Source organism: Arachis ipaensis, chromosome B6 (genome assembly GCF_059453495.1).
Source record: "Arachis ipaensis isolate K30076 ecotype BB chromosome B6, ASM5945349v1, whole genome shotgun sequence".
NCBI lineage: Eukaryota > Viridiplantae > Streptophyta > Magnoliopsida > Fabales > Fabaceae > Arachis > Arachis ipaensis.
The window spans coordinates 145,715,462-145,742,994 of record NC_142441.1 but is presented as its reverse complement, the minus strand read 5'-3'; the positions used below and the strand labels follow the sequence as shown (position 1 = coordinate 145,742,994).

At 32.0% G+C, this 27,533-nt stretch overlaps 2 protein-coding genes across 2 annotated transcripts; one reads left to right on the top strand and one right to left on the bottom strand.

Moving 5' to 3' along the window:
- Positions 1-17,253: 17,253 nt before the first annotated feature.
- LOC148563061 (GDP-fucose transporter 1-like) lies at positions 17,254-18,625 on the top strand. The gene has a single exon (XM_088489662.1). It carries the CDS (start codon positions 17,361-17,363, stop codon positions 18,402-18,404), a length of 1,044 nt encoding a protein of 347 aa, XP_088345788.1. The 5' UTR covers positions 17,254-17,360; the 3' UTR covers positions 18,405-18,625.
- A 407-nt stretch (positions 18,626-19,032) lies between these two features.
- CESA1 (cellulose synthase 1) lies at positions 19,033-27,302 on the bottom strand. Its single transcript, XM_088489661.1, has 14 exons — positions 26,984-27,302; positions 26,101-26,296; positions 25,825-25,997; positions 25,517-25,628; positions 25,238-25,427; positions 24,902-25,168; positions 24,461-24,806; positions 24,158-24,295; positions 23,786-23,911; positions 23,191-23,403; positions 21,175-21,439; positions 20,877-21,073; positions 20,405-20,755; positions 19,033-20,023 (listed from the first exon to the last, which is right to left on the bottom strand). The coding sequence occupies exons 1-14, from the start codon at positions 27,062-27,064 to the stop codon at positions 19,439-19,441; spliced, it is 3,240 nt and encodes a 1,079-aa protein (XP_088345787.1). The 5' UTR covers positions 27,065-27,302; the 3' UTR covers positions 19,033-19,438.
- Positions 27,303-27,533: the final 231 nt, after the last annotated feature.

Genomic DNA, 27,533 nt, shown 5'->3' with positions numbered 1-27,533 from the left:
GCAAAAATATGAAACATCTCCACATTGAACAGTGTTTTAGTTTAATTCATAGATAACCAAAGAATTGTGATAAGAAGTTTTAGGAATGAAAACTTACATATGAATGTGATGTTAATTTTTTCCGGTCCAAAAAGGGTATAAACATTGGGTAGTCTTCGACATTAAATGACTTTTTGGATTTCGGCCGTAAGAACTCCCCATTTGAATGATTTCCAATGGCCATGTTCTGCAGCATTTGTGAAACACCCAAAGAAATCTTTTAATGCACTCAAAAGATAACAAAATGCACCCAAATTTTAATACATTACACCTTACCACAATATTAGGTGGGAGACAGTAAATTTCTTCCTGGAATCTTTTAATATTCTGTTGATTGAGGATTAAGCCCATGACAGTGACAATCTAGAAAAACAAAACAGCCAAATTAATTACATCAATCAATATTGCAGTCACATGTCATAACATAATTATTAATCTTATTCTAATCTTACGTCAGCTTCAATATATGAAGTAGCTTTTAAGGATGCAAAGTGGACTCTTGACAGCACCAACGGTTGTTGGGCGTTCAGTGCATAGTGAATCATACTCATCAGTACTATCGTCTGCGTATGTCCTGATACGTGTCGCCCAGAGGTAGCATTTTTCTTTCATTTTGGCTGACATTAAATTTCTCCTCACAGGAGTTTCAAATTTGTCAAAAATCTGGCCCACGGTTTGCTTTTCAGTTGGCGGAGTTTTACCTTCTGGAAAATTTGGTGTTTTTTTCTCTACTCTTTGCAATCTTTTTCACCAGCACATCTAATTCTTCTATTAGTATTGTGATTTCTGGACTTTTTACCACCTGAGCTTCTGCTTGCCCAACACCCTCTTGGGTCTGTGTTTCTTCTTGGCTTGAATCAGTCAAGTCAAGGCTGAATGATGACACCGGTAATTCTTTAGGTACATAGGACGATGTCCTAGCCATTATCAATAGTGTAGTAGCAGTCGCTTCAGAGGCTGGATCCCTGCGTGTTGACATATATCGTACTATAAGAATAAGAATAAACGAATGATATCGAAAATCAATTTCTATTTTGATGAACTTACATTTTAGATGGAGCTGGTGGCATTGTTGGTGTGCTTTCATCAAATTTTTGGGGTTCTGGAGTGCTGTGGCGTTAGAGAAAATGAATCAGATTATAAAAAAAATCAATTTCAGCTCAATTTTCAGGATATATACTCAAATAAGATAACAATATACCCAAACAATAACGAAATGCACCCGAATAATTTTGCTCACCTCTCTGTTGGGGGGATGGTTCAAATGGTGGCACAGGACTTTCTGATGTTGCCTGGGATGAAGGCAGGCATAGTTGAATTAAAACTATAAACAAGACAAAAATTAAATGTTAAGAAAATCCTTTTAAAATAGATTAGATGGTTGAAATTTAGTTATAAAACTTACATATCAAGCGATTGAGAGGATGGTCAAAAAACGATGATCTGTTGTTGAGCTGGGTCACTCAACGATTCTTCTTCCCGACTAAACCTGAAATACACGCAAATAAGATAACAATGCACCCCCAAAATGCTTTTTTCTTTTTAGAACTTACGTAGTTGCAGATTTTTATTTTTTTTCCTGCCTTTTTTTTTCTTGAATAAAAATTTAAAGGGCTCTTTGTTCTAAAAAAATATATATACAGTATTAGAAGAATAGGATAAAAAAAGAATTTAGAAAATGGTATAAGAAAAAGAAATTACATAAAATCCGAAGGTTTGTTTACACTGCTTTACTCCGTTTGTCCTTGAAACAAAGGATCAGTCTCGGTTGCTAAGCTTACCTCCGGTATTCTAAGTACAGAATAAATATCATTCAGTAAATAATACTATTCAGGATATCAAAATTCTATCAATTAACGGAAGATAAATAATCAGCAACCAAAACACCTTAAAAAAGGTAATATGCACCCAAATTCAACATACCCTTGATGATGTTGTCTTAAAAATCCTTCTATTATTTCAGTTCCAATTTCAGTTATGACAGTACATTCAAAAGTACATGTTAACAAAATATAGTTTTGATTATAGAGTTTAAGATAGGTTTAGAAAGTATTTTACCCATCGTAGGAATGCTTTTCTTCTTCTGAAGACGAATCATCAATTACGTGCTTTCTTTTTCTGGATTGCGTCCTAAAAATAAAAAATTATGAATCAGACAAATACAACAATATTGATTATGAGATACCATCGAAGGCAGTTCATACTTTTTGGCGGCAATGTGAATTTTTTTTGCTTGTTTTTTGTTTTTTAACTGGCAAGGATTTTTCACTCCTAAAATTAAATGAGAAACCATGTGTTAATACATTAAATTTTGATAGAAACAGAAAAGAAAGTAATGATAATTTCAGAATCTTACTCATCAGTGAATTCACTTTTGCTTTCTGAACCGGAATCCTCCAAAATCTGCTTCCTCTTTCTGGATTCCATTCTGGAAAGCAAACAATTATTAGGGAAAAACACCCTAAAATTGACAAAATGCACCCAAAAATATTACTTACTTTTTGGCTCCCCTTTTAGGTTGTTTCCTTGTAGGTTCCTCTGAGTCTTCTTCCAACTCAGACTCAGAGGAAACATCAACATCAGCCTCTGATAAATCATTCTCAGAGGAAGAACTTGGTTTCTTTTTTTTTTTGTTTTTTTCTTTTCTTCTTTTTCTTCTTTTTCTTTCATTTCTTTCAATTTCTTTTTTGTTTCTGCCATCTTGACGATTCCCTAAAACAGTAGAAATGTTAGTTTACAGCATCTACATAAATAAAATACACACAAATTAGAGAAGGTATTCTGTTTGCTTACCATATGGCCATCTATCTCTGCTCTAATTCTTGCAACCAGCTGCTCTCTGTTCCAGTTGCTAACCCAGGGCACAGCAGCTTTTCCTCTCCTTTCTTCTCCTTGTTTTTTGCAAGATGGAAATAAATTATTATCAAGGCATAGAGGCACCCGTCGATTGATTTTTTCTTTTTCAAACGAAAATTTGTTATGCCTTTAATGATGAAATTCAGCACATGGGCTCCCCAATTGCCCTCTGTTAGTTTCTCCATCTCAAAAATTGGAGCTATGTGCATGGGAGATACTTTGGTTATTGTACTTGGCAGCAAGAACGCCATCTGAATATAGAGGATGAAAATTCTCTTAAACATCAGTCGATTTTGTTCATTTTCAACACCGATACTCATCATCTCATTGGTCAACTGCTTTAGAGTGTTGCCCTGAAACCTTCTAAAAATGAGTTGGTTCTCTTCAGAAAGATTCTTATAACTCATTTTATCAGGAAATAGATCTCCTACAAAAAGGAAAACAATTTACTAGTTGAAATGTACCAAAATATGATTCATATGAACTCAAATATCACTCATGTGCACCCAAATATCACTCACATGCACCCAAATATCACTCATATGCATCTAAATTTATTACTTGATTACATGAGATCAGAATAAGATATTGCGAAGAATATATTATAGAGAATGGAACTATGGAGGTTTTCTGTAATCAGTTACCTAATGCATTGAGGCCAAGGGCATCCCCAATTGTTTTGGGTTTAATCTTAAAGGAACCATAACTTGTTTCGAGTGTATTTTTGTCCAATTTAAAGGAGTTAGCCAACTCCTTTAATAGTTTGTGAGGCACATTCATCGGCGGGATGTGCATGAGTCCCCTAAATCCTAATTCACGAACAATCGCTTTCTTCGGTTCGCTCATCTTTTTAAATTTTTTGCTCAGTAGTCTAGTGGCACACTTTAAGTCTTTAGTTTGCTGTAAACAAAGCAAAATTAGAGTCATTTAAATAACCTATATTTGTATTAGGAAAAATTGACTTGTTCTAAGATATATATATATATATATATATATATATATATATATATATATATATATATATATATATATTCACTTACGTTGTATTTTTTTTCACCTTGGTTTTTGGTTGTCATTTTTACTGCAAGGAAAAAGAAATACTGTGAATAGATAAAAAAGTCACCCAAATACCAGAGCCATACACCTAAAAATCAGTCACGTGCACCTAAATACCAGCCACAAACACCCAAATTCAGTCCTATACACATTTTTATTTTTACAATTAAACGAAATTAAATGAGTTCAAAATCATATTCAACTCAACCAAACAAGTAAAATCATAAATTAAACGAGTTCAGAATGATATTTAAGTTCAAAATACCCTAGAATCACCAGTCACATTCCATACTGACATATAAACTCAGAAATGCTCCATACACGGTTTATATGTATACAAACCTACTTAAAAGACATCCAAACATTCACAAAATAGAGTTTATATGTATACACCCAAATATCATTTCACTAGAACTACGTAAAATGGCGTAAACGACTTGAAGAGTTTTATTAGAACAGTAATATGAGATCTAAACCAAGAACAGTGAAAAAGAGAGAAAAATACCACGATATAGTACTTCGATTTCGAAATCAGAAACAGAAATGTGAAAAACCTAGAAGAAAAATGAAACATTACCTTGAATGATGTTTGTTCGTTATTTTTCGTGTTTTTTTATGGAGATTTGAATATTTCCTTCTTGATGTCTTCTACTTTTTGCGAGGACTTGGACGGTTTTTTCAGAACTTTTTTTGTTTTGAACGTGGCTTGAATCTCGAGGGTTTGCGTATTGATTGAAGAAGAAGAGGAAGATTTTTTCATTATGAGCGTGCTTTGGAAAAGTGAAACGGTTGAGTAACGCGCGTAATTTTCACGTTCGAGTGTGGAGAGTGTGGGTATGCGTCGTTTTTGTTGGGCTTGGACAACTTATATAACTTGTAAGCCAAAAAAACTTGTATGCTTAGCAAACCTGTAAATTTTATAAAACATTTAGGTTAGATTCGGTTCTAAGTGATTAATCACTTAGTTAGCAACCCAAAATTCACATGCCTTACAACTAACCATCTCCTCTTGCAAACAAAAACACCAGAAACTTGATATCTTCTAACTAAAAATAGACTTGGTATCTCATAAAGTCGCGTAACCTCTACTCCCCGTAGTACACGTACACATTCCTCCTCTTTACAAATGGTTAATCTATTCACTTCAAACTTTTAATTAAATTTTAATTTTATAATGACCAGTAATTATCTTTAAAATAATATCCCATGATTATATTGTTGATTGTGAAATTAAAATAAGTTTATTATATTAAAATTTAATAAAAATAAAATACCAGATAATAATAATAATAATAATAATAATAATAATAATAATAATCAAATCAATTAGTTTTTAATTAAAAAAATAACTCAAAATATTTTATTTTTAAAATTTTTACCACATTAATCTCCTTTCATCAAAGTATTTTTTATTAAAAATAAAATTAGAGAATAAGTTATTATTTTTTAAAAATATATAAGTTTATTATTGTTTTATTTCTTAAATATGGTGTCTATTGTTTTAAAAAAAAATTAATTTCTTAATTTAGTATATTAAGATTGTTTAGTGTTAAATTTAAGATAAACAGCATCTTCATGCCGAACAACCTGCTGACTTTCATGAACAGGTGCAGATTGATCTTTGTTCACATGCTAAAAGCAGCATCCAGATAGATCCTTCTACGGTATGATTGTATACTTTACAAGAACATCTTTAAACTCTAACAGCTACTAGCTAGCATTGCAGGAGAGGGTACCACTCCTCTGTTGATGCATGCGTCAGTCATACAAGGGCATGATTCATAGCAAAATTTATGAATTAATAGTTAAATTCGTCCCACCCATTCTTTAAATTAGTTCTTAAATAATTTTTTTAGTCATATTAGTTATTGAAAGATAAAATATAAATTTTTCTGTTTGTTAGATGATGACGTGTCATGTTAAGTGTCACGTGGCATGATGACATGTCATGTTAAGTGCCACGTGTTACCAGATGATTGATTAACGTGTCAGGTCAATGACACCTAGCACGCCACGTGTCACTTGACATATAAAAAAGTTATTTATAATCAAAATAGTTTCTGAAAGTCCAAACGTAAGTCATTTTTATCTCTAAAATTTTAAAAATTAATCAAATTAGTCCTTTTATATATATATATATATATATATATATATATATATATATATATATTTCATAATATTAAATTTAAAATATTTTTTTATAGTACTAATTTTAATATTATTTTTAGACGTTAATAAACAACACTTTTTTACATAAAATAATAAAAATAATTAAATTATTATAAAGTTATTTTGTCATTTGTATTTTAAAATTTTACCTTTTGAAATTGTAATTTTTTTAGTGAAATTTTTTTATTTAAACAAATTTATCAATTTATTATTGATTATATATTTAAAAGTTTAATATTTTAAATCTCACTAAATAATATAGTAGTTATTTTAAATATTTTAATCTTTTATTCAACAAGTGATCCCACAAATCGATTTTTCAATTATTGAGTTCTATCATATAAATTAAACAATAATACAAATTATAATTTTAAAAAATTTAAAAGATTTAAATTTAAAAATAACTACTATATTATTTAGTGAGATTTAAAATATTAAATTTTTAAATATATAATCAACAATAATTTGATAAATTCATTTAAATAAAAAAAACTTCACTATGAAAAAATTACAATTTAAAAAGGTAAAATTTTAAAATACAAATGACAAAATAACTTTAATTATTTTTATTATTTTATGTAAAGAAAATTTTGTTTATTAAGGTCTAAAAATAATATTAAAATTAGTATTATCAAAAAATATTTTAAATTTAATATTAGGAAGAAATTTTTTTAAAAAAATTATATAAGAACTAATTTGATTAATTTTTAAAATTTTAGCTATGAAAATGACTTACGTTTGAATTTTTAGGGACTATTTTAATTATAAATAATTTGTTTACATGTCAAGTGACACGTGGCGTGTTAGGTGTCGCTGACTTGACATGTCAACCAATTATCTGGTGACACGTGGTACTTAACGTAACACGTCAGAAGGACCAATTTGACTTACGTTTTATCTTTCAAAGGCTAATTTGACTATTAATCCCAAAATTTACCTAAAATATAACACGGGAACCTCTCTCTAGCATGTACTTTTACAATGGCATGTTATGTAGAAAAGATCTTATGCTCTAAATTATTTAAATTGTGATGTTAATGATTTGATGAACTAAAAGAGATGGAAAGGAAAAAAAAACTTAAGTTCTTTTTATTTAAAAAAAATAAATTTTTTTTAAAATATTTATTGAATTATTACACTTTATATACCATATATTTTTATATATTTTAACTATAAAAAAATTATAACAAATAAATATATATTTACTATTAATAAAAAAATAATTTAAATAATAATATTTTTTAATAAATTATAACTTTTGAATAAGTTATACCTTTATAAAAAAATATAACATTTCAAAACAAATATTTTAAATATATTTCTCACAAGAAATAAACATAATGTCTTTAGATACATAAGTACTGCATCAAAAATTGCATCAAGAATACGGCTTTCATGTTCAAGAACGTGTTCAACATGAGGACCTTCTACCTAGCAATATGGTGAACTTCAAGAAGAACATAAGCTCTTTAAGCGAAACAACATAATTTTTATGAACAGATGCAGGTTAATCTTTATTCATCACATATTAAACGCAGTATCCACATAGGTCCGACGAAGTTTATTACTACAATAATATACTTTGCAATAATTATTGGTGTTAAATTAGAGGTGTCTTACACATGTTAATTAAATAATGCACTATGCCAAAATGGGTTCAATATCCTAAATTTATAATAGTTTTACAGAGTAATATTAAAATACTTTAAAAAAATAATTTAGTATATTAGTCAAACTTTAATTCATTATTAATAGATGATAGGTTACTTATTTATTTATGTAAAGTTTACAAGGCATGTTTGAGACTGCATAAGTGTCAAAATATTGTTACTAATGTAATAATAGATAATTAATTTTTTATAAAGATTTTACTTTGATAATATAATAAAATCAAATGTATAATATTTAATTAATTTATAAAATTTTAGTTATGAATATTATTATATATCTTAAAACATAACTAACAACTATAAGTATTATAAGCTAAGAAACAACAAAATTATAAACTTTGTATTAATCTGATCTAAAATTAAATGTGTTTTTAACTCATTCAAGGATTTTAGTGGTATCAATGTAATTCTATAAATATTGTTTACATAGATCTAGCAGTTAAATATAGAATTGCAAGAATGGTCTCGTTATATATTTATATTTTAAAAACAAAAAACATGTGAATATCATGATAAGGTAGGTAATCATTCTCATGTGACATGTATTTTGCCATGCAATTTTTATTTTCTTGTAAATAATTCGAATATGAATTTTGAAACAACATTGAGAATTATTTTTTTTAGCCCATAATATTCGGTCAATATTTGTCTTTCATTTCTAATCCCCCCTAACATTTGCTATACATTACTTTATTAGCTAACTATTGTTGCTTAAAAAAATTGAGCAAAAGATTGAATCTGAATTTATATAGATTTACAAGTGTAATAACCCGTGTCATGTACATGATAAGATTGAAATTATAATTTTGAGTTGTTTTGTTAAAATTAATTTTAATTATAATAATTTGATTAATAAAAAAGTAACATTATGCATAGTTCGTTTTTTCTTAATTTAGTATTAAGTGTATTAACTCTAAAGTAGTTATTAATCAATTTTAATAATCTATTTTTTCAATAAATTAGACATATTTACTCAATGTGATAATAAATAACCTAGTAATACTTTCCACCAACAAATTTTTATATGTTATTTTACTGTGAAGTATGAACATATCAAAATCAACTTAAAATGAACAACAAATTATTAGAGAATTCTAATGCCAAAATTCTCTAATAAATAATAAATAATTTAAAATCACTAATATTTATTTAATACACCACATGCTAATACTAAGAGTATTTTTTAAAAAGATATATTCGTAAAAATAGATATAATATGATTACAAATATAACATGAGCAAATATGTTAAATAAAAAGTTAAACCAATATGCTTACTAATGCTTTTATTAAATTTTGCAAATTGGAGAATAAGTATGTATTCGGTAGTTTGGTGATCACATAGATAATTGAATAATTGAGTTGTAAATTGATCTCACAGTGTGCACCTTATTTTTTCTCATTTCTAAATAAAAGCAAGAATTAAGTGAAATAAGTAGTAATATATAATGAAAAAGATAAATTATTTTGTATAGACATAGATAATTGTTACAAAATAAAATTTTATTCTGAAATATTAAAATTTCACATACTTTAAATCATGAAGATCAACCACAATGTAATGGTCACTTCTTCCTATTTTTTATCATAATATAAGCTCTTCTTTTTCGGTCAAGAGTCTAATAATATCTAATTAAAAAAAAATTAAAAGTATCAAATTAAAGACAAATAAATGAATAACATAATAAATTACTTATAAATTAAAGAAATTTTACCAATTTATTTTATATTAAACGATAAAACTAACAATATATCAATAAAATGATATAGCTTTAAAAAAAATCGCAATACAATTTTAAACATTTGCATAATTTAAAACCACTAATATTTATTTGATGCACCGTATGCTAATACTAAGAGTATTTTCTAAAAAGATATATTCGTAAAAATAGATATAATATGATTATGTTAAATAAAAGCTAAACCAATATGTTTACCAATGCCTTTGTTAAATTTTGTAAATTGGAGAATAAGTATGTATTCAGTTGTTTGGTGATCACGTAGATAATTGAATAATTGAGTTGTAAATTGATCTCACAGTATGCACCTTATTTTTTCTTATTTCTAAATAAAATCAAGAATTAAGAGAAATAAGTAGTAATATATAATGAAAAAGATAAAATATTTTACATATGTATAGATAATTGTTACAAAATAAAATCTTATTGTGAAATTTTAATATTTCACATACTCCAAATCATGAAGATCAACCACAATTCAATGATCACTTATTTCTATTTTTGATCATGATATAATTTTTTTTTTTCAGTCAAGAGTCCAATAATATTTAATTAAAAAAATAAAAGTATCAAATTAAAGACAAATAAATGAATAATATAATAAATTACTTATAAATTAAAATTTTTTTACCAATTTATTTTATATAAAACGATAAAACTAACAATATATTAATAAAATGATATACCTTTAAAAAAAATTGTAATACAATTTTAAACATTTACATAAATAAACTATTAAAATTTATGTTATCGATAAAGTGATACTATTATATAATTTTTTGGCAAAAGTTAAAAAAAAAAAATTTGTGTAGATTAATACAAATTAATACAAACAGTTTTGTTTCCCTAGCAAAAGATTGAATCTGAATTTATATAGATTTATATAGTTACTATAACTCAATAATAATTATGGTATATTGTAAAAAGAAAGAGGAAACTACATTATGCAATGAAATATCCTTAACCTTCTATGTTCGATAAAATATTTTTTTCAGATATATTAAATTTATAATGAATTAGTTTTTAATGTGTCGATGGAAGAGATCGTAAAAGATAAAAATATATTTTTGTAAATATTTTTTATTTTATATTCTATAGTTGGGTGGGTTTAAACAATATAAAAGTAATTTATCTTTATATCAAAATGGTAGTGGCATTATACCAGAAATGAACTTTAAATGAAAATTATCTTAAGATGGAGTACACTAAAATCTCTATCTACAGTTTCACTCAAATTCCAAAATTTCAATATAAAATAATAAACTTGCAATTAGCAAGCTTAGTAAAACATTATTTTAAATATGAAATAAATAAATTTGCTATTGTTAGTTTAATAAAAGTAATTAACAAATTATTCAACTTCCAATTGGTACATTACAACAGTAAGTAATTAACTAGTTATTCAAGTTTCATGTTGGTGCTTAATTTGCAAAGACTTCATGGTATTGCTTAATCTTAAAAAAAATATTTTTTTTTATGAGATGAATTTAAGACTTTCTAAGAAAGTAAAAGAAATGATGTCATTTTTTTAGAGAAATGATGTTATTTTTCACAACAAAATAACAGGGATTAGAAAGGATCAATCCTTTTCATATGCCACATAATGGTGTTGTAAATAACTCATGTTGTTAATGGTAATGTCGAAGATGACATAAAAGTTGTATGGCTGTTATGATTTATTTTGTATTTCTTGCTCCACATGTGTGTTGAGCTCCTTCTTTCAAAAAAAAAAAAATTATCTATAACTTTGATGTTAGACAATCTTTTTCGTTCTTAAATATTCAAGGAAAAGAAATTAAAAGGCAAACGGTGTGTTATGATTTGCTCCTCTTGTCTCTGAGCGAATGTTAACTATGAATGCCTCTTGGTGATCATTGGCCAACAAAGGCAACGAGAGTTCAAGAAACTTGTATTATCATATCTTGTAAATTTAACTGATGAAACTTTTTCGCAATATAATTTGCTTGGTGTCTTTGAATGTTATGGTCAAAACAATCAAGGAATATGCATAGAAAGGTCAAAATGAAAATGGTGATGTATCTATGGACATTGCTAATAATGTGAAAATACTATTAAATCTATTTGAAGTACTCATTTTAAAGGTTCTGAATCATAATATGACAACAAAGCTAAGGTAAATGATAAATTCACAAAATTGAGCAACAAATAGCAGCTTGTTTTCTTTCATTAAATTATTAATCCAAACAAATCAAAAGTTCAAAACTATCACACAGACATTTTGCTCAACTATATATCTTGGTATATAATAAAATAAACAAATAATACAACACAACACAAAGGGTTAAGTCTTCTATGTTTCAATCTTTATCAAGAACCCTTCTTCACTTGTTTCCTCCATAAGAACCTTGAGAGAATGAATTAGGTGTATGTTATCTGTACTTATCTCGTCTTGTTAAGTAGAATAAGTACATAAAACATTTCTCAATGAATTCGGTATATACACTATGGCAACCTTGTGTGTCTCCGAATAATGAAACAATAGAGGATGGTGAGTTTAACAAGAGTATCTCTAGCAGTTGATACCACATTGACCATTAGCATTTTTTGAGGTTTCAGTGGTGAAAGGGTCAATCCTAACCCACAAGAAGGAGAACTGGCCAAACAATAACAATGGTTGGTGTGCGGTTTTGCCTTCCCAAAAGACCCTTCAAGAATGGGTACACCCAAGATTGGTATCCACTGTTTATAGCATATGACACACCAGCCACAATGCCTACAAGGTTCACTATGAGCACTGTTTGGAGGGATGAGAAGTGATGTCCATTTGAACACGTCCTTTGAAGTGACGGTGAAGTTTGTATCAATGCCTGCAAGGACTTTGACAAGACTTTGGAACACAGCAAAAAGATGTGCTGATGTACCACCAATAACCCAAAAATTATGAGTCCAGCCATGTTAAAGCTTCCATTGTTTGGTAATTTTCCTAGCTAGGGCGTTGAGTATATAATCATATGAACAAACACATCTTCAATTCATGTCCTAATTATTCATGCGTTCAAATTGAATGATTTGCATCGTACCCCTTTAAAATTTCCCAGCAAATAACATTGTTCCCACCCAGAAAAAATAAATAAATACATAAATAAATTTACAATCTAAACTGAAATCTGAAAGCAAAATATTTGACCGAAGCCATGTTAGATGGGCAATTAATTGCCGTGGTTGAAGAGAATGAATTCAAAATCACGGTTCAAACATAAATCCCAATAATAAGAAAAGAATTGAGAAAATAACTAACTTCTTTAGGAGCAAATTCAAGACGGGTAGTACTTGAACACCAATAATTGATAAAGTGGAAAGAAAATTTAGTTTGTGAAAGGTAAAATTACTCGATAAGGCGGGTAAGTTAGTCTTTATTAAATCTGTACTAAATATCTTGTCAGTATACTATTTGAGTCTGTATAAGATGCTAAAAGTAGTGGCAAAAAAGTTAATTTCGTTGCAGAAAAATTTTCTATTGAGCAAGGAGGAAGGTAAGAATGGTTTGGCATTGGTTAAGTGAGAAGTGGTTCAGGCTCATAAAAAATTGGATGGATTAGGAGTGGGTGATGCCGTGGTTAAGAACACAGTTCTTCTTTTTAAGCGGTGGTGGCGTTTCTTAAAAGAAGAGTGTCTATTATGAAAGAAAGTTGTATGTTCTTGTCATAACTTGGACTCCAATTAAATGTTGTCATCTCAGACATTGTCTAGTAGAGGGGTCTATAAAAGGATATCTGTCAGTTGGAGTTCAAAGAACGTAATGTGAAAGATAAGATTATTGCTGAGTTGTCTTTGGAGGTGGGTGATGAAAAGATGACTCGGTTCTGGAAAGATGTTTAGCTACAAAGTGGTTCGTTAAAGATGAATTTTTCGAGGCTCTTCTTTATTTTAAACCAAAGAGGGTCTGTCATAGGAGAATGTAGGTTTTAGAACGGGTTAAAGTGAATTTGGAACTTCCAGTGAATGCAAGATTTATTCCAATGGGAGTTAGAATTAGTGAATCAATTGTATGAGACTTTAAGACCTGTAAAGATAGCATGTGTATAGCAAGATAGAGTTATATTAGAGTTTGACAAGGAATGTATTTTTTCAAGTAACTCTTTTATACAGGTGTTGCAGTCAGAAACATTCCCAAAGAACAAGCTATAGTTTCACCAAAATATTATGGAAAGGTTTAGTTCTGTCACGAGTAGAGTTATCTATCTGGTTTATTTTGATAGAAAGAGTGAATACCAAAAAAAGATTGCATAGACTAGAAATTATTAGTCACAATGATAACATGTGTGTCTTATGTAAAAAAGGTGTTGAACATATCTACCACTTGTTTCTTGATTGTGAGTTTACCTGGCAGGTGTGGTGTAAATAACTATCTGACTTTGGGAGGTCATAGTCTATTCGGAATTCACTGAAAGAACATTTTGAGAGTTGGATAGAAGTCGTTAACAAAAAAGAGGAGCGTAACAAGTGACTCATATGTTTCTTTGCAGTTATTTGGAATGTTTGACTAGAAAAAAACGAGCAGATCTTTAATAACAAGAAAGTTATAGTAGAAGAGGTGTTTCACAAATTTTTTACATGGTGTAGTTTAAATCTTTTTAGTGTTGATGACAATGTCAAAAATAACATTAGAGATTGTTTTCAAATTTTAATTCGTTGAATATTAGTGTTTGAGACTTTATTTAAGATTTTATCGCTCTCCTTATTGTGTTGAGCTTGCTTATTAAAAAAAAAAACTAACTCTTCCATGGCTTTGAGCAAGAGAGGTTCGGCCTTGGCCATTCCCTCGACGAACTTTCTAGTTTGAGTAAAGTATCGTTTTTGTCCCCAACGTTTGGGGTAAGTTTCAAAATTGTCCCTAACGTTTCAATCGTCCTATTTAAGTCCCTAACGTTTCAAAATTGTCTCAATGTTGTCCTGCCGTTAGGGATCCGTTAACAGAATTGACGGCGGGACAAAATTGAGACGATTTTGAAACGTTAGGGACTTTAATAGGACAAAAATGTTAGGGACAAAAACGATACATAAAATAAATTTTAATTTAATTTTATCTTTCAATAATATTAATTTTTTTTACTTTACATAGTATTCAATTATTTTTTAATTACATCTAAATAAATTACACTTAATCACATTACTTTCATTTTAAATAAATTTATTTTTTATAATTTTAAAGAATTTTGATACATTAGAGATAAAAGGTATAATTTATATTTTATTGTATATATATTATTTTTTTCTTTTCTGTAAATTTATATACTAGTCATTCTACAAACATTTTATGATAACTAAAAATCTTTAAGAGTAAAATTATAAAAAAAAAATAATTATTTAAAATGAAAGTAATATGATTAAGTGTAATTTACTTAGATGTGATTAAAAAATAATTGAATACTATGTATAGTAAAAAATTGATATTTTTAAAGGATACAATTAAAATTATTTCTATGTATCATTTTTGTCCCCAACGTTTTTGTCCTATTTAAGTCCTTAACGTTTTAAAATTGTCTCAATTTTGTCCCGCCGTTAATTTTGTTAACGGATTCCTAACGGTAGGACAATATTAAATAGGACGATTAAAACGTTAGGAACAATTTTAGAACTTACCCCAAACGTTAAGGACAAAAATGATACTTTGCTCTTTAGAGAGCAAATTTCCTGGCAAAGGATTCGATGGTCTCACAACGTTTGGACCATTAAATGGTCTCATAACAAAACATGTTTTTTAAGTTTTTTAATAACTCCTAAATAGTCTTTTTTTAATTTTAATTACAAATTAAACTCATATATTTTATTTAATCATAAAAATTATTTTTTATTTTATAAATTATTATTTTATCATTCATCTATTATGTTTATTAATAATAAAAAACGAAAATTAATAACTTTTTGTCAATCCCAATCGATTAAAAATTTATCTTTGATCCATTACATCTGTCGAGACTCGAGAATTTTAAAATCATATTTTTTAGAAAATCAATCGATTGGATTAATAAAACAATCGATTGAATTTCAAGTTTCCATAATTCAATCAATTTATAAACCATTAGGCATGACGCGATTCAAAATGTATAAAAACGATATAAAAATTGAGAACGGCGCGATTCAAAATTCAATATATATATATATAAGAAAATTAAAAAAATTAAAAATAAGAAAATTATCAATTTACCAAAGATTTCTTATAAATCTTCTGATTATGTCCAAAATAGGCATTTACCGATGGAAATGCAATCCCCAAGCAATCTGAATTCAATATTTTAGCCCTTGATCAAGGAGGCATTCAACATGCAATTATGCAGCAGAGTGAGGTCTGATACAGCTATAAAGATTTCACATTCTTTCCTGTTATTGATTTTGTGTCTCGAGTCATATACTCATATAAGACTCAATTCAATGTTTACGATAGACTGAGTGTACTAATACATTGATACAGATTAAGGTTGCAATCGCAGTTATGCGCAATGTTCGAGGTTTACCCCCTCACAAGATTTCAAGAAAAATCGATTATTTTGTGATAATCTGAAGTCCAATCTAATTAATTGAATTATAAAAAATTTAAAATTTAATCGATTGTTTTGTTAATTCAATCGATTGATTTTTTAAGAAACATGATTTTGATGTAACGGATCAAAGATAAATTTTCCATCGATTGAGATTGCCAAAAGTTATTAGGATTCCTGGAATATTTAATTCGTTATTGTTTTTATTTTTGATCATTAATAAATATAATAGATGACTGATAAAATAATAATTTATAATAAAAAATAATTTTTATAATTAAATAAAATATATAAGATTAATTTGTAATTAAAATTAGAAAAAAACTATTTAACTGTTATTAAAAAACTTAAAAAACATATTTTATTGTGAAATCATTTAATAGTTCAAAAGTTTTGGGACCATCTAATCCGATGCCAAATTTCTTCTCATAAACGACCTTTTTAGTTTTTAGGGCCTCCTTTCTCTTCTCCTTTTTTTTCTGAATAGTATATTAGTATAAACCACATTTTAATAAAATAATTTAGTATATTTTTCAAACTTTAATGCATTATTATTAATAGATAATAGGTTACATTGATTTTTTTTTTTATCGAAGACATAGAGACTCGAATCCGCAACTTCTTATTTAAATATGGAGAGACTATACGAACTATTACTTCTTGACAGGTTACATTGATATTTATTTATGTAAAGTTTGTAAGGCATATTTGAGAACTTTTTCTTTTTAATATTGTATTACTAGAGGTGAAATCCTTTATCATGAACCAAATTGTGTGTTGAACACAACTATGGCCATTTACAAAACGTCAATGACGTTTTGTGTTTCTTCAATTAAAATAATATTTTTCTAACAAAACGTCAGCGACGTTTTGTGTTTTAATAATTAAAATAATATTTTTTTTATTACAAAACGTCAGTGACGTTTTGTTCTTTGATGATTAAAAAAAATTTTTTATTACAAAACGTTAGTAACGTTTTGTGCTACTACCACAACCCTGTAGAACACCAAAATCATCAAATATTTTTGTATTTCACATTAAAATTATCCATATATAAAAATTTTAGCCCATATTTGAATTTTGAGACTGCGTCAAAATATTGTTACTACTGTAATAACACATAATTCATTTTTTATAAACATTTTACATTGATAATATAATAAAATCAAATTATTTAATGAAATTTTAGTTATGGTCGTATGGATATTAATAATTATGACAACCCTCCATTTCTTTGTTGGTCTTCAAGATCTCCCTCCGCTCCTCAATGTGTCGGTGATCTTAATGATAAACCCCAACCCCAATCCCAGCCCTCTTTCTCCCTCCGCCGCCAATGTCTTCGATTCGAATCGACGCATCAAAGCAGCACTACACCACTACCTTCCTCGTAGTCGGTTACGCATTCTGCTCCAGTCTCCTCGCCATCATCAACAAGTACGCCATCACCCAATTCAACTATCCCGGCCTCTTAACCGCACTCCAGTACCTCACTTCTGCCCTTGGCGTCTATCTTCTCGGCAAATTAGGGTTCCTCCACCACGACCCCTTTACTCTCGACACCGCCAAGCGCTTCTTCCCCGCCGCACTAGTCTTCTTCCTCGCCATCTTCACCAACACCAACCTCCTCCGCCACGCCAATGTCGACACCTTCATCGTCTTCCGATCTCTCACCCCCCTCCTCGTCGCCCTTGCCGACACCGTCTTCCGCCACCAGCCTTGCCCCTCCAAGCTCACATTTTTCTCCCTGGTCGTTATCCTTGCCGGCGCCGTCGGGTATGTCTCCACTGATTCCGCTTTTACCCTCACTGCTTATTCTTGGGCATTTGCTTATCTTGTCACAATCACCACTGAGATGGTTTACATCAAGCACATGGTCATGAATCTAGGGTTGAACACTTGGGGTTTTGTTTTGTACAACAATTTGTTGTCTCTCATGATTGCGCCCTTGTTCTGGTTTCTTACCGGTGAGAATTTTGAGGTTTTCGATGCTCTGAAATCCGGTTCTGGGAGCTTGTTTGATCCCAGTGCTCTTGCTGCTGTTGGGCTATCCTGTGTGTTTGGATTGGCGATTAGTTTCTTTGGCTTTGCGGCAAGGAAGGCGGTTTCCGCGACGGCGTTTACTGTCACTGGCGTTGTGAACAAGTTTCTCACTGTGGCTATCAATGTGCTCATCTGGGACAAGCACGCCAGCCCCTTCGGATTGCTTTGTTTGCTATTCACCATTGTTGGTGGAGTTCTTTATCAGCAGTCAGTTACAGGGCCTGCCCCGGTGCAGCGTGATACAACGGTGGATGTTGAGAAGAATACCGGTGATTATGATGATGATGGTGATGATTTGGAAGCTGAGAGACTATTAAAGGGTACACTTGCTTCATGAGTAATGTTAAGTTTGTAGCATTTCACTGTGTTGTCTCAACAGCCTTGACAAATTTTTTTTATGGAATATGAGGTATCTTTCTCAGAAGGTTATGAAATTGTGGTGTTGCTTATTGCTTCTTTCTTCGGGTAAAAAAAACACTATGTAACTAAGAAACAACAAAATTATAAACATTGTACTAACCTTGAGTGATATCAATGTAATTCTTTAAATATTGTTTACATAGATCTCTAAAATATAGTAAAAAATAAAATATACATATATATGTGTAAAACATGTATAAATATACTTTTGTAAATACTTTTTTTTATTTTATATTCTATTGTTGGGTAAACCATACAAGAGTAATTTATTTTATATCTTGGATCTTGTGATGGAGTGGATAACTTGTAAATTTAATTGATGAAACTTTTTTGCATTATAAATTTGCTTGGTGTCTTTGAATGTTATGGTCAATAAAATCAAGTAATATACATTGGAAGGTCAAAATGAAAATGCTGATGTATCTATGGACATTGCTAATAATGTGAAAATACTATTTAATCTCTTTGAAGTATTTTGGTGCTCATTTTCACGGTTCTGAATCATAATATGACAACAAAGATAAGGTAAATGATAAATTCACAAATTTGAGCAACAAATAGCAGCTTGTTTTCTTTCATTAAATTATTAATTATTAATCCAATACAAATCAAAAGTTCAAAACTATCACACGGATATTTTGCTCAACTATCTTGGTATATACCAGAAAAAGGAATACGTATCAATAAATAAAATAAACAAATAATACAACACAACACAAAGGGTTAAGTCTTCTACGTTTAAATCTTTATCAAGAACCCTTCTTCACTTGTTTCCTCCATAAGAACCTTGAGAGAATGAATTAGGTGTATGTTATCTGTACTTATCTCGTCTTGTCAAGTAGAATAAGTACATAAAACATTTCTCAATGAATTCGGTATATACACTATGGCAACCTTGTGTGTCTCCGAATAATGAAACAATAGAGGATGGTGAGTTTAACAAGTGTATCTCTAGCAGTTGATACCACATTGACCATTAGCATTTTTTGAGGCTTCAGTGGTGAAAGGGTCAATCCTAACCCACAACAAGGAGAATATGGAAGCAAGGAGAACTGACCAAACAATAACAATGGTTGGTGTGCGGTTTTGCCTTCCCAAAAGACCCTTCAAGAATGGGTACAAATGAGCAATGACCCATATAGCAAAGAAAAGCTTCCCAAACAATGGTCCCCAAGATTGGTATCCACTGTTTATAGCATATGACACACCAGCCACAATACCTACAAGGTTCACTATGAGCACTGTTGTTGGAGGGATGAGAAGTGATGTCCATTTGAACACGTAGAGCTCAGCAAATTCTCCGTCCTCGTCTGACGCCTTTGACGTGACGGTGAAGTTTGTATCAATGCCTGCAAGGACTTTGAGAAGACCTTGGAACACAGCAAAAAGATGTGCTGATGTACCACCAATAACCCAAAACTGTTCATTCCTCCACCAGTCTTCTATGCTCACACCACTCCATCTAAGCTCAAGAATTGAAGTCACGAAAATCGAGACGAAGAGGAGAATGAACCACATGCTGGCAAAGTTGCTTATCTGCCAAAATTAACCACATTTCACTCACTCACTTGATTTCTATTGTACAGAAAAGAATTGTTTTAATCCTGAAAAGATTAGTTCACTGGTAAAATGGCCCCTCAACGATTGATAATTATTGTATGGCATCTGAAAGATTAGTTCTGCTTGGCAAATCCATCCATAGTGAAGACTAATTTGTCAAAAAACTAATATTTCCAGGGCCAAAATAGTGATTTGGTTAAGACTAAAATGAATCAATCTTTTGAGAGATTATTTCTCAGCAAAGTCTTTTAAGAGTTACCTTTGGCATTTTAGTTTACTCTAATGATAACACTGCACTGAAGATTATTATAAATTTATGGATGAAAATTGAAGCTTTGAGAAGAAGCAATTACTTACCTCAGGAATAATAAATTTATTTGTGAGAAGACAAAATGCAGGAAGTATGCAGTAAGCAAGAAGTGGGATTGAAGTAAGGGGATAGACAATGGTGTTGATGTAGGCCAGCCTTTGAAGAAGCTTCAATCTACCATTGTAGCCATACCACAAGGGACAATGTCTGCTTAGGAAGATCTCAATGGAACCCAAGGCCCACCGGAGCACCTGGTTGAGACGGTCCGAAAGATTGATGGGAGCAGAACCCTTAAACGCCGGGCGAGGTGGCATGCAATAGATGGAAATCCAACCACGAGCATGCATCTTGAATCCAGTCAAGATATCTTCAGTCACAGAGCCATATATCCATCCAATCTGGTAGAATCACAAAAGATTTTATAAATAAGCTGAATAGAACTGTTTCATTAGTCTCATTTTCAGATTTCTTTTTTGTGATTCCTAAAGAACAATGTTAAGTAGCTACTAATTTGCTAACCTCTTTGCCCCATTCTGTCTTGTCTTCATAACCGCAGCTAATAACATGGATTGCTTCCTTCAGAAGCGTCGCGGGATTGGTGGAAGGAGGAATGCCACCCTGCTCCATGAAGGTGGCAGCTATGAAAACCGGAGACTGACCAAAACGCTTCTCTAACCTCTTTTGAGACATAAGCAGTGACCTCTCATCATCATACCCTGCAAAAGAAAACACATGCATCAAATAAGATCAATTTTCTGAGAGGAAGAATGCAATTAAAGTATATTCTACTAAAAAAAATCCACAAGAAAAAGCAGACCTTCAACACCCTCTTCAATGTCTTCAACATTAAAGATAGGAATGGTTGATTCAGTTCTTTTTGCAGCCCTCTTCTTGTCAATGTATTTCTTGTTCCCACCCCTTCCCTTCTTTCTCGAACCACAGCAACTCTTCACAATAATGTTAGGTTCCAAATCTTCCTCAGTCAAAACAGGATCATAACCATACAAAGCCTGCCTATTGAAACAACAACCAGTTCCGACATACACTGGTCCCTGAATACCATCCAGACCCTTCAAGTTGATCTGTGTCATCAAAAAAGAAAAAGGTTAAATAGAGCAACTTAAGGAAAGAAAATAGTAAACTATAAGAGACTGTTACGGTGCTTTGAGTTGATGTCTGGGCTGAGCATTAACTTTGATAAATCGAATCTGATATCGGTGAACTGTAAGCAAGGATGGATTGATCAGGCATGTGGACTGCTGGGATGCCAACAAGCTTCTCTACCGGTTAGATACTTGGGAGTTTCTCTAGGTGCGAATCCGCGCTTGGTGAAGACTTGGAAACCAATCATTGATAAGGTGGAACAGAAGCTGAGTTTGTGGAAAGCCAAGGTTTTGAATAAATCAGGTAAGCTGGTCCTTATCAAATCGGTGCTGAATAGTCTCCCCATCTACTACCTTAGTCTATACAAGATGCCGAAGGCGGTAGCGGACAAGCTGATTGCTTTACAACGGAACTTTATGTGGTGCAGGGAGAACGGGAACTATGGTATACCTATGGTAAAGTGGGAGATAGTTCAGGCTCCAAAAAAGGTTGGGGGATTGGGGGTTGGTGATGCAGTGCTGAGAAACACAGCGCTTCTGTTTAAGTGGTGGTGGAGGTTTTCAAAGGAGGATTGCCCGCTGTGGAAGAAGATTGTGTGTTCGTGTAATAAGTTGAACCCGGATGTCATGTTAGCAACTCAGCCTTTACCAGTAAAGGGTGGCCCTTGGAAGGACATATGTCAGCTGAATATAAAAGAACCGCGGATTCGTGATAAAGTGGTAAGTGGACTGGCAATGGAAGTAGGCAATGGTATGCAGACTCGATTTTGGGAAGATAACTGGGTTCAAGGTGGTACTCTGAAAGGAAGTCATCCGAGACTCTACTCTATTTCCAGTCAGCAAGGACTTGTCATCGGGGAGTGTGGTTTTTGGGATGGGCTTGATTGGATTTGGAATTTTCAATGGAGGAGGGCACTGTTCCAATGGGAGCTGGAGCTTGTCAATCAACTGCATGAGAGGTTAAGGCCAGTGAGGTTGTCATCAGGTAGGGAGGACAATGTGGTGTGGAAGTTTGAAAATAAAGGTATTTTCTCTACTAGTTCTGTGATCCAGGCTATACAAGCGGAGACATTATCAGCTGAGATAACGAGTTATAGCTTCACGAGTTCCATTTGGAAAGGTTTCGTTCCTCCGAGAATTGAGCTCTTTGGGTGGTTTGTGCTAGTGGGTAGAGTTAACACCAAGGAGCGGCTGACTAAACTAGGAGTCAACATTCTGGGGGATAGTATGTGTGTACTGTGTACCAAGGAATTAGAATCTGTTGAGCATTTATTCCTTAGGTGTGAGGTAACATGGCAGGTGTGGTGCAAGTGGCTGAGGTTACTAGGAAGGGAGTGGGTGATTCCCGGAACTGTTAAAGAAATGTTTGAGAGTTGGCATGGAATGCATAATAGACAACAGGGGAAGAAGATGTGGATGTCAGTGTTCTTTGCAGTGATTTGGAACATCTGGTTGGAACGGAATGCACGAATCTTCAAGAATGCAAGAGCAAGCCTGGAGGTCATACACACAAGGACGTTGATGAGCTACACGGAATGGAGTGGTGGTGATCCTGGGGGAGGATGAGAGTACTGGGGATAGTAGGGGTTGGTTTATTTGTTGGTAGCTAGTTATGTGTCTTCTTTTTTCTTTTATTTGCTCCACTTTAATGTGTTGAGCTTCCTTTGTTTCAAAAAAAAAAGGAAAGAAAATAGTTTATATCTTCTAACTTCACAATACATGATACTTACATCAAAGAAAACAATGTTGCGGTTGGCATATCGATCGTGCAAATCAATGCCATCGAAACGCTGAGGAAACTGCACATAACATGTCTTCTTTCCAAGAGCTGGATCCATCATGAAACACATGGCTTCTTTTAGAGCTTTGCTGTTATTGAAGTAATGATCACAATCGACGTTCAATAGATATGCGCCATTTGTCAAGACAGCAGAAACTCGAATCTACAATCACACAGGATGAACCATAGTTATATATGCTTATATACAATTGCTCAGAACATAGCATTCATATGATACCAAAACATGAAAGATGAAGAAAATACCAAAGCAATTTGCTGAAAGAGATAACAATAAAATACAGTCATCCAGATGGTAAAATATCATCTCCAAAAGCAGCCTTAGAAAATATGTACTTTTTTTTTATTTTGTCATGTATCTTTTTCCTTCTAACCTATCTAATGATTAAAACTTCACGAACATAAATGTCCATAAACCCAAATTATTTACTAAGAAAATGTAGGCATCAGGTGAAATCATTGATCAAAATTAATGTGAACATCAGACAAACCATTAAACAAATTAAATAAAATTCAGGGTAACGAACCAGAGCATTCATAGCTCCGGCTTTCTTGTGATGTTGGAAGCCTGGTCGCTTTTCACGAGAAACATAAACAAGTCTTGGTAGCTCATTTCCATCTGTATCAAGACCTCCACTATGACCCAAGAAGACCTACAAACAACAGACAGCATTAGTGTCAAAGCGCAACATACAAAATACTTATAAGAGAAAACAAAAAATACTATGTGCACACAAAATAGTCATCAAATCAGCTACTATGTATTTGTCTATATATACATGTGTTGTTGTTTTACACATTTTCAATGTATATTTTGTATTTCTATATGTATTCTATAAGAGTGGTTGATTTGAAGGCTATTTTTTTATGTACAAGTAGCATGGTTAAAATGGCAATACCTGAATCATTCCTGGATGATCCCTAGGATTATTTCCAGGCCAAGAAGTTCCATCCTGCATTGTCCATCCTTCTTCTGGTGTCTTTTGAGCTTTTGCGACAAGGGCATTGATCCGTATTTTAAATTCTTCATATTCTCTCTGTTTAGCAAAATGATAAATATTTTTAATTCACTATAAGATAAAAGATAAGTTTTGACAATGTGCTTTGTAGTTAACAAAGTTTTCAGTTGGTATGTTGTGTGTGTGGACAAATTAGGAGCGTTTAGCTGAAAATGGATCACAATTTGCATTCTCAAGAATAACCTTCATTGCGCGGCGCTCTTTTACAAAAGAGGGTTGAACCTTGTCCTTCAAGTAATCAATCTTCTGTGCAAAATAAAACTCTGGGGCTCTTGGCTCAATATTGTGCTTCTTGCAGAAGGGAACCCACTTCTTTGCAAACTCGGCTGTTTCTGAAAGGGCTTCAAAGGTCAACATAGCCGAACCATCATCTGATACATAGCAAGAAACCTTGTCGACAGGATAATCAACTGCGAGTATAGACAGAACAGTGTTTGCTGTTATGAGAGGAGGCTCTTTGAGAGGATCCACTGTACTAACAAACACATCCACCGGGGCCAATTGCGAAGGTTCTCCATCACGGTCATACCTAAACAAGTCAACCTAAGATTAGTAAAATAGCAAAACAAATATACTTAAAAATCAGATTCCAACCAAATATGTTAAAAAGTCAGATATCCTGACCTTAGAGCAAGCCTATCAAGGTATGTCTCGCGATTGATGGGAGACCATTTTGGAAACTGATCCAAGAGCCAGGATAAGGCAAACCAGATCTCACAAATAACTGATGTCAACCATAGAGGGTATGCATCCTTCACAGGATGAGTTGTACGATATTGCAAGAAGAAAGCCAGAATAATTAACCGGAGTATGATCACGACACGATAAGGAGTTATCTGAGATGAAGGAATAGGCACCACACGACTCAAAGGTTGTCTGGCATCATCAATCCTGTCATGAACAAAAACAATTAGCCTCAAAGAAATTGATAACTAGTGACTTTTATATGTAGTGGCTTACATTTGAAGTTCTTCTCCATTGGAACCAGTTCCTTCAATATCACCTTTCCCCTCATTGTATCTACTACCATTCACATGCACCACATTCTTCTCCTGCTTGAGTTTCCAACTTTCAACCCTTTCTTTCCAGTCAACATTTCCAAGACCATAAGAATTTAAGTCCTTTGATGGATCTACAATTCTTACTGGAACTGTAACAAGAAAGATATGATCAAGTAAGAATCCATAACAACCATGAAAATATAATATGGTATATCATCAGTTCAAGCCAAACCCACACCTGGTTGCCTTGGATCAACATATGGAAGTGAGTGAACCTTGTCAGATGGACCCAAAGGGCCTGATGTAGTTCGAACTGATTGCGTATCAGGTGTAGCAATCTCACTAGAAATCTGTACAAAAACTTGTTCAGTAAGTGATATTGCAAATGAAGTAGTATGAGAAGTTAACTAAACATTATTACTTCATGATTATGGAAATTGCTAATCATAGAAGCAAGAGCATGGAAATGCACAATATGAAGTAAGATCCAACCAGGGAAATAAGTTATTATAGTTAGAATCTAAAAATCCAAGTTTGATGCATTACTTGGTGTCGATGAGTCAACAGTGGAATTGGTTGTTCATGTCTTGAAGAGGAAGAGATGTCAGCATCTTCATCCCACTGCGGCCGTGCCTTGGGTTTTCCTTGGCCATAACTGAACTCATTCTCCAAATCATCAACATCATCCTCATCTTCATCTCCATCCACTCGAGGACTCCCTGAAATCCAAAGATGATTCTTTCAGTTCAATTCGAAGTTAAGACAAAGGATCATCAGAGTCCAAAACAGAAAAAAAGAAAACACATGCACAAAGTAAACTACCTTTGTGCCTTTTGTATCTAGTCTTGCACTGGGGGCAACACTGGTTCCCATCCTTTCGCTCGTATTCATAACAAGGACGACAAACTGGAAATGCACACTCATTGCAAGCAACAAAGACATCGCCGCTGTCTGTTAATCCAACAGTTTCACCACAAATTTGACAGATTTGTCCATTCAAATTCTTCAGGGGTTTAGGCTATAGAAAAAAAGGCATTTCACAAGTTGAATTACATCAGTAGAATTTAAACCAGATTAGCTTCATCAAACTCTTATAAACTGATAAACAAAACTAGTCATTTACCATCCAAAGGAAATGCTCAAGTAGGCCTAGTTAGAATCTTAGAATGGAAATTAGTTTGACTTCATTACAATCTTTATGATGTATAATAAGAAAAAAAGTTAAGTTCAATTCATTAACAATTAGCAATAATATAATATCACTATATAAGTACATAGATCTATAAGAAAAATATCCAATCTCAGATTATTTGATCTAAAGATGGTAACCTTTTAATTTCTCACTTCTAGAGTATCCAAATACTACATAGACTATTTCAGAGATACATATCTAAATCCTCACGAACTACACATAGATCCAATCCATGCCCTGAATATCACAAACACTAAAGTAATGCATCAAAGCAGAACTCCATGAAAAGAAACATATCAATAGCATCACATTCACATCAATCGCATTATGTGACTTTTGTAAAGTCAAAGCATAGGTAAGAATTGAAACCGACACATACTAACTTCGAAGTTAAGATATATACTTATCACAGTTATCAGTAACAATGAAAGGTTAAGAACTTAAGATACTCAGATCCATCGTTGAAAATAGCTATGTATGAATATATAATATAATATAAAAAGAAATACTAACGGCGGTTTCAGAATCGTGGCGAATTCGAACAAGCTCGTTCCTCTTATGCGAGCCAGCAACCATTCCAGCAGTTGCTTCCATGGTTTTTGCTTGTTTTGTATTGGCACAGATTTCAATGCCTTAAAAACTCTTAAAACGATATTAATGAGATTTTGAGACAGTGACACGAAAAGAAAGACGACGCCAAAAAGAGAATGAAGAAGCTTCGGCCACACTCAATGTCCCATCTTTCTCATTCTCTTTATTGAGTTACTTGTTTGCTTGCTTTCATTTCCAGCTATCAACATCATATTCATTCACTTCTCTCAGTTCTGTGATTGGCTATTTCTTATGCTGTGTCTGATTTTAATTACCATTTTTTAGTACGGTGGATAGGTTCTTTTTTACCGGATGCGTCGGTTCCCGGTAATCTAGAGAATCCTCTAAGGTCCAGCTGATTCCCTGGCTCAAGATTAAGAAAGTCTTTTGTTAGGTGCAGATGGGGCATGCAAATATTTATATGCCGATCGTTCTCTAGTTCCCTTCAATTAATGAACTTTTGTACTTTTAT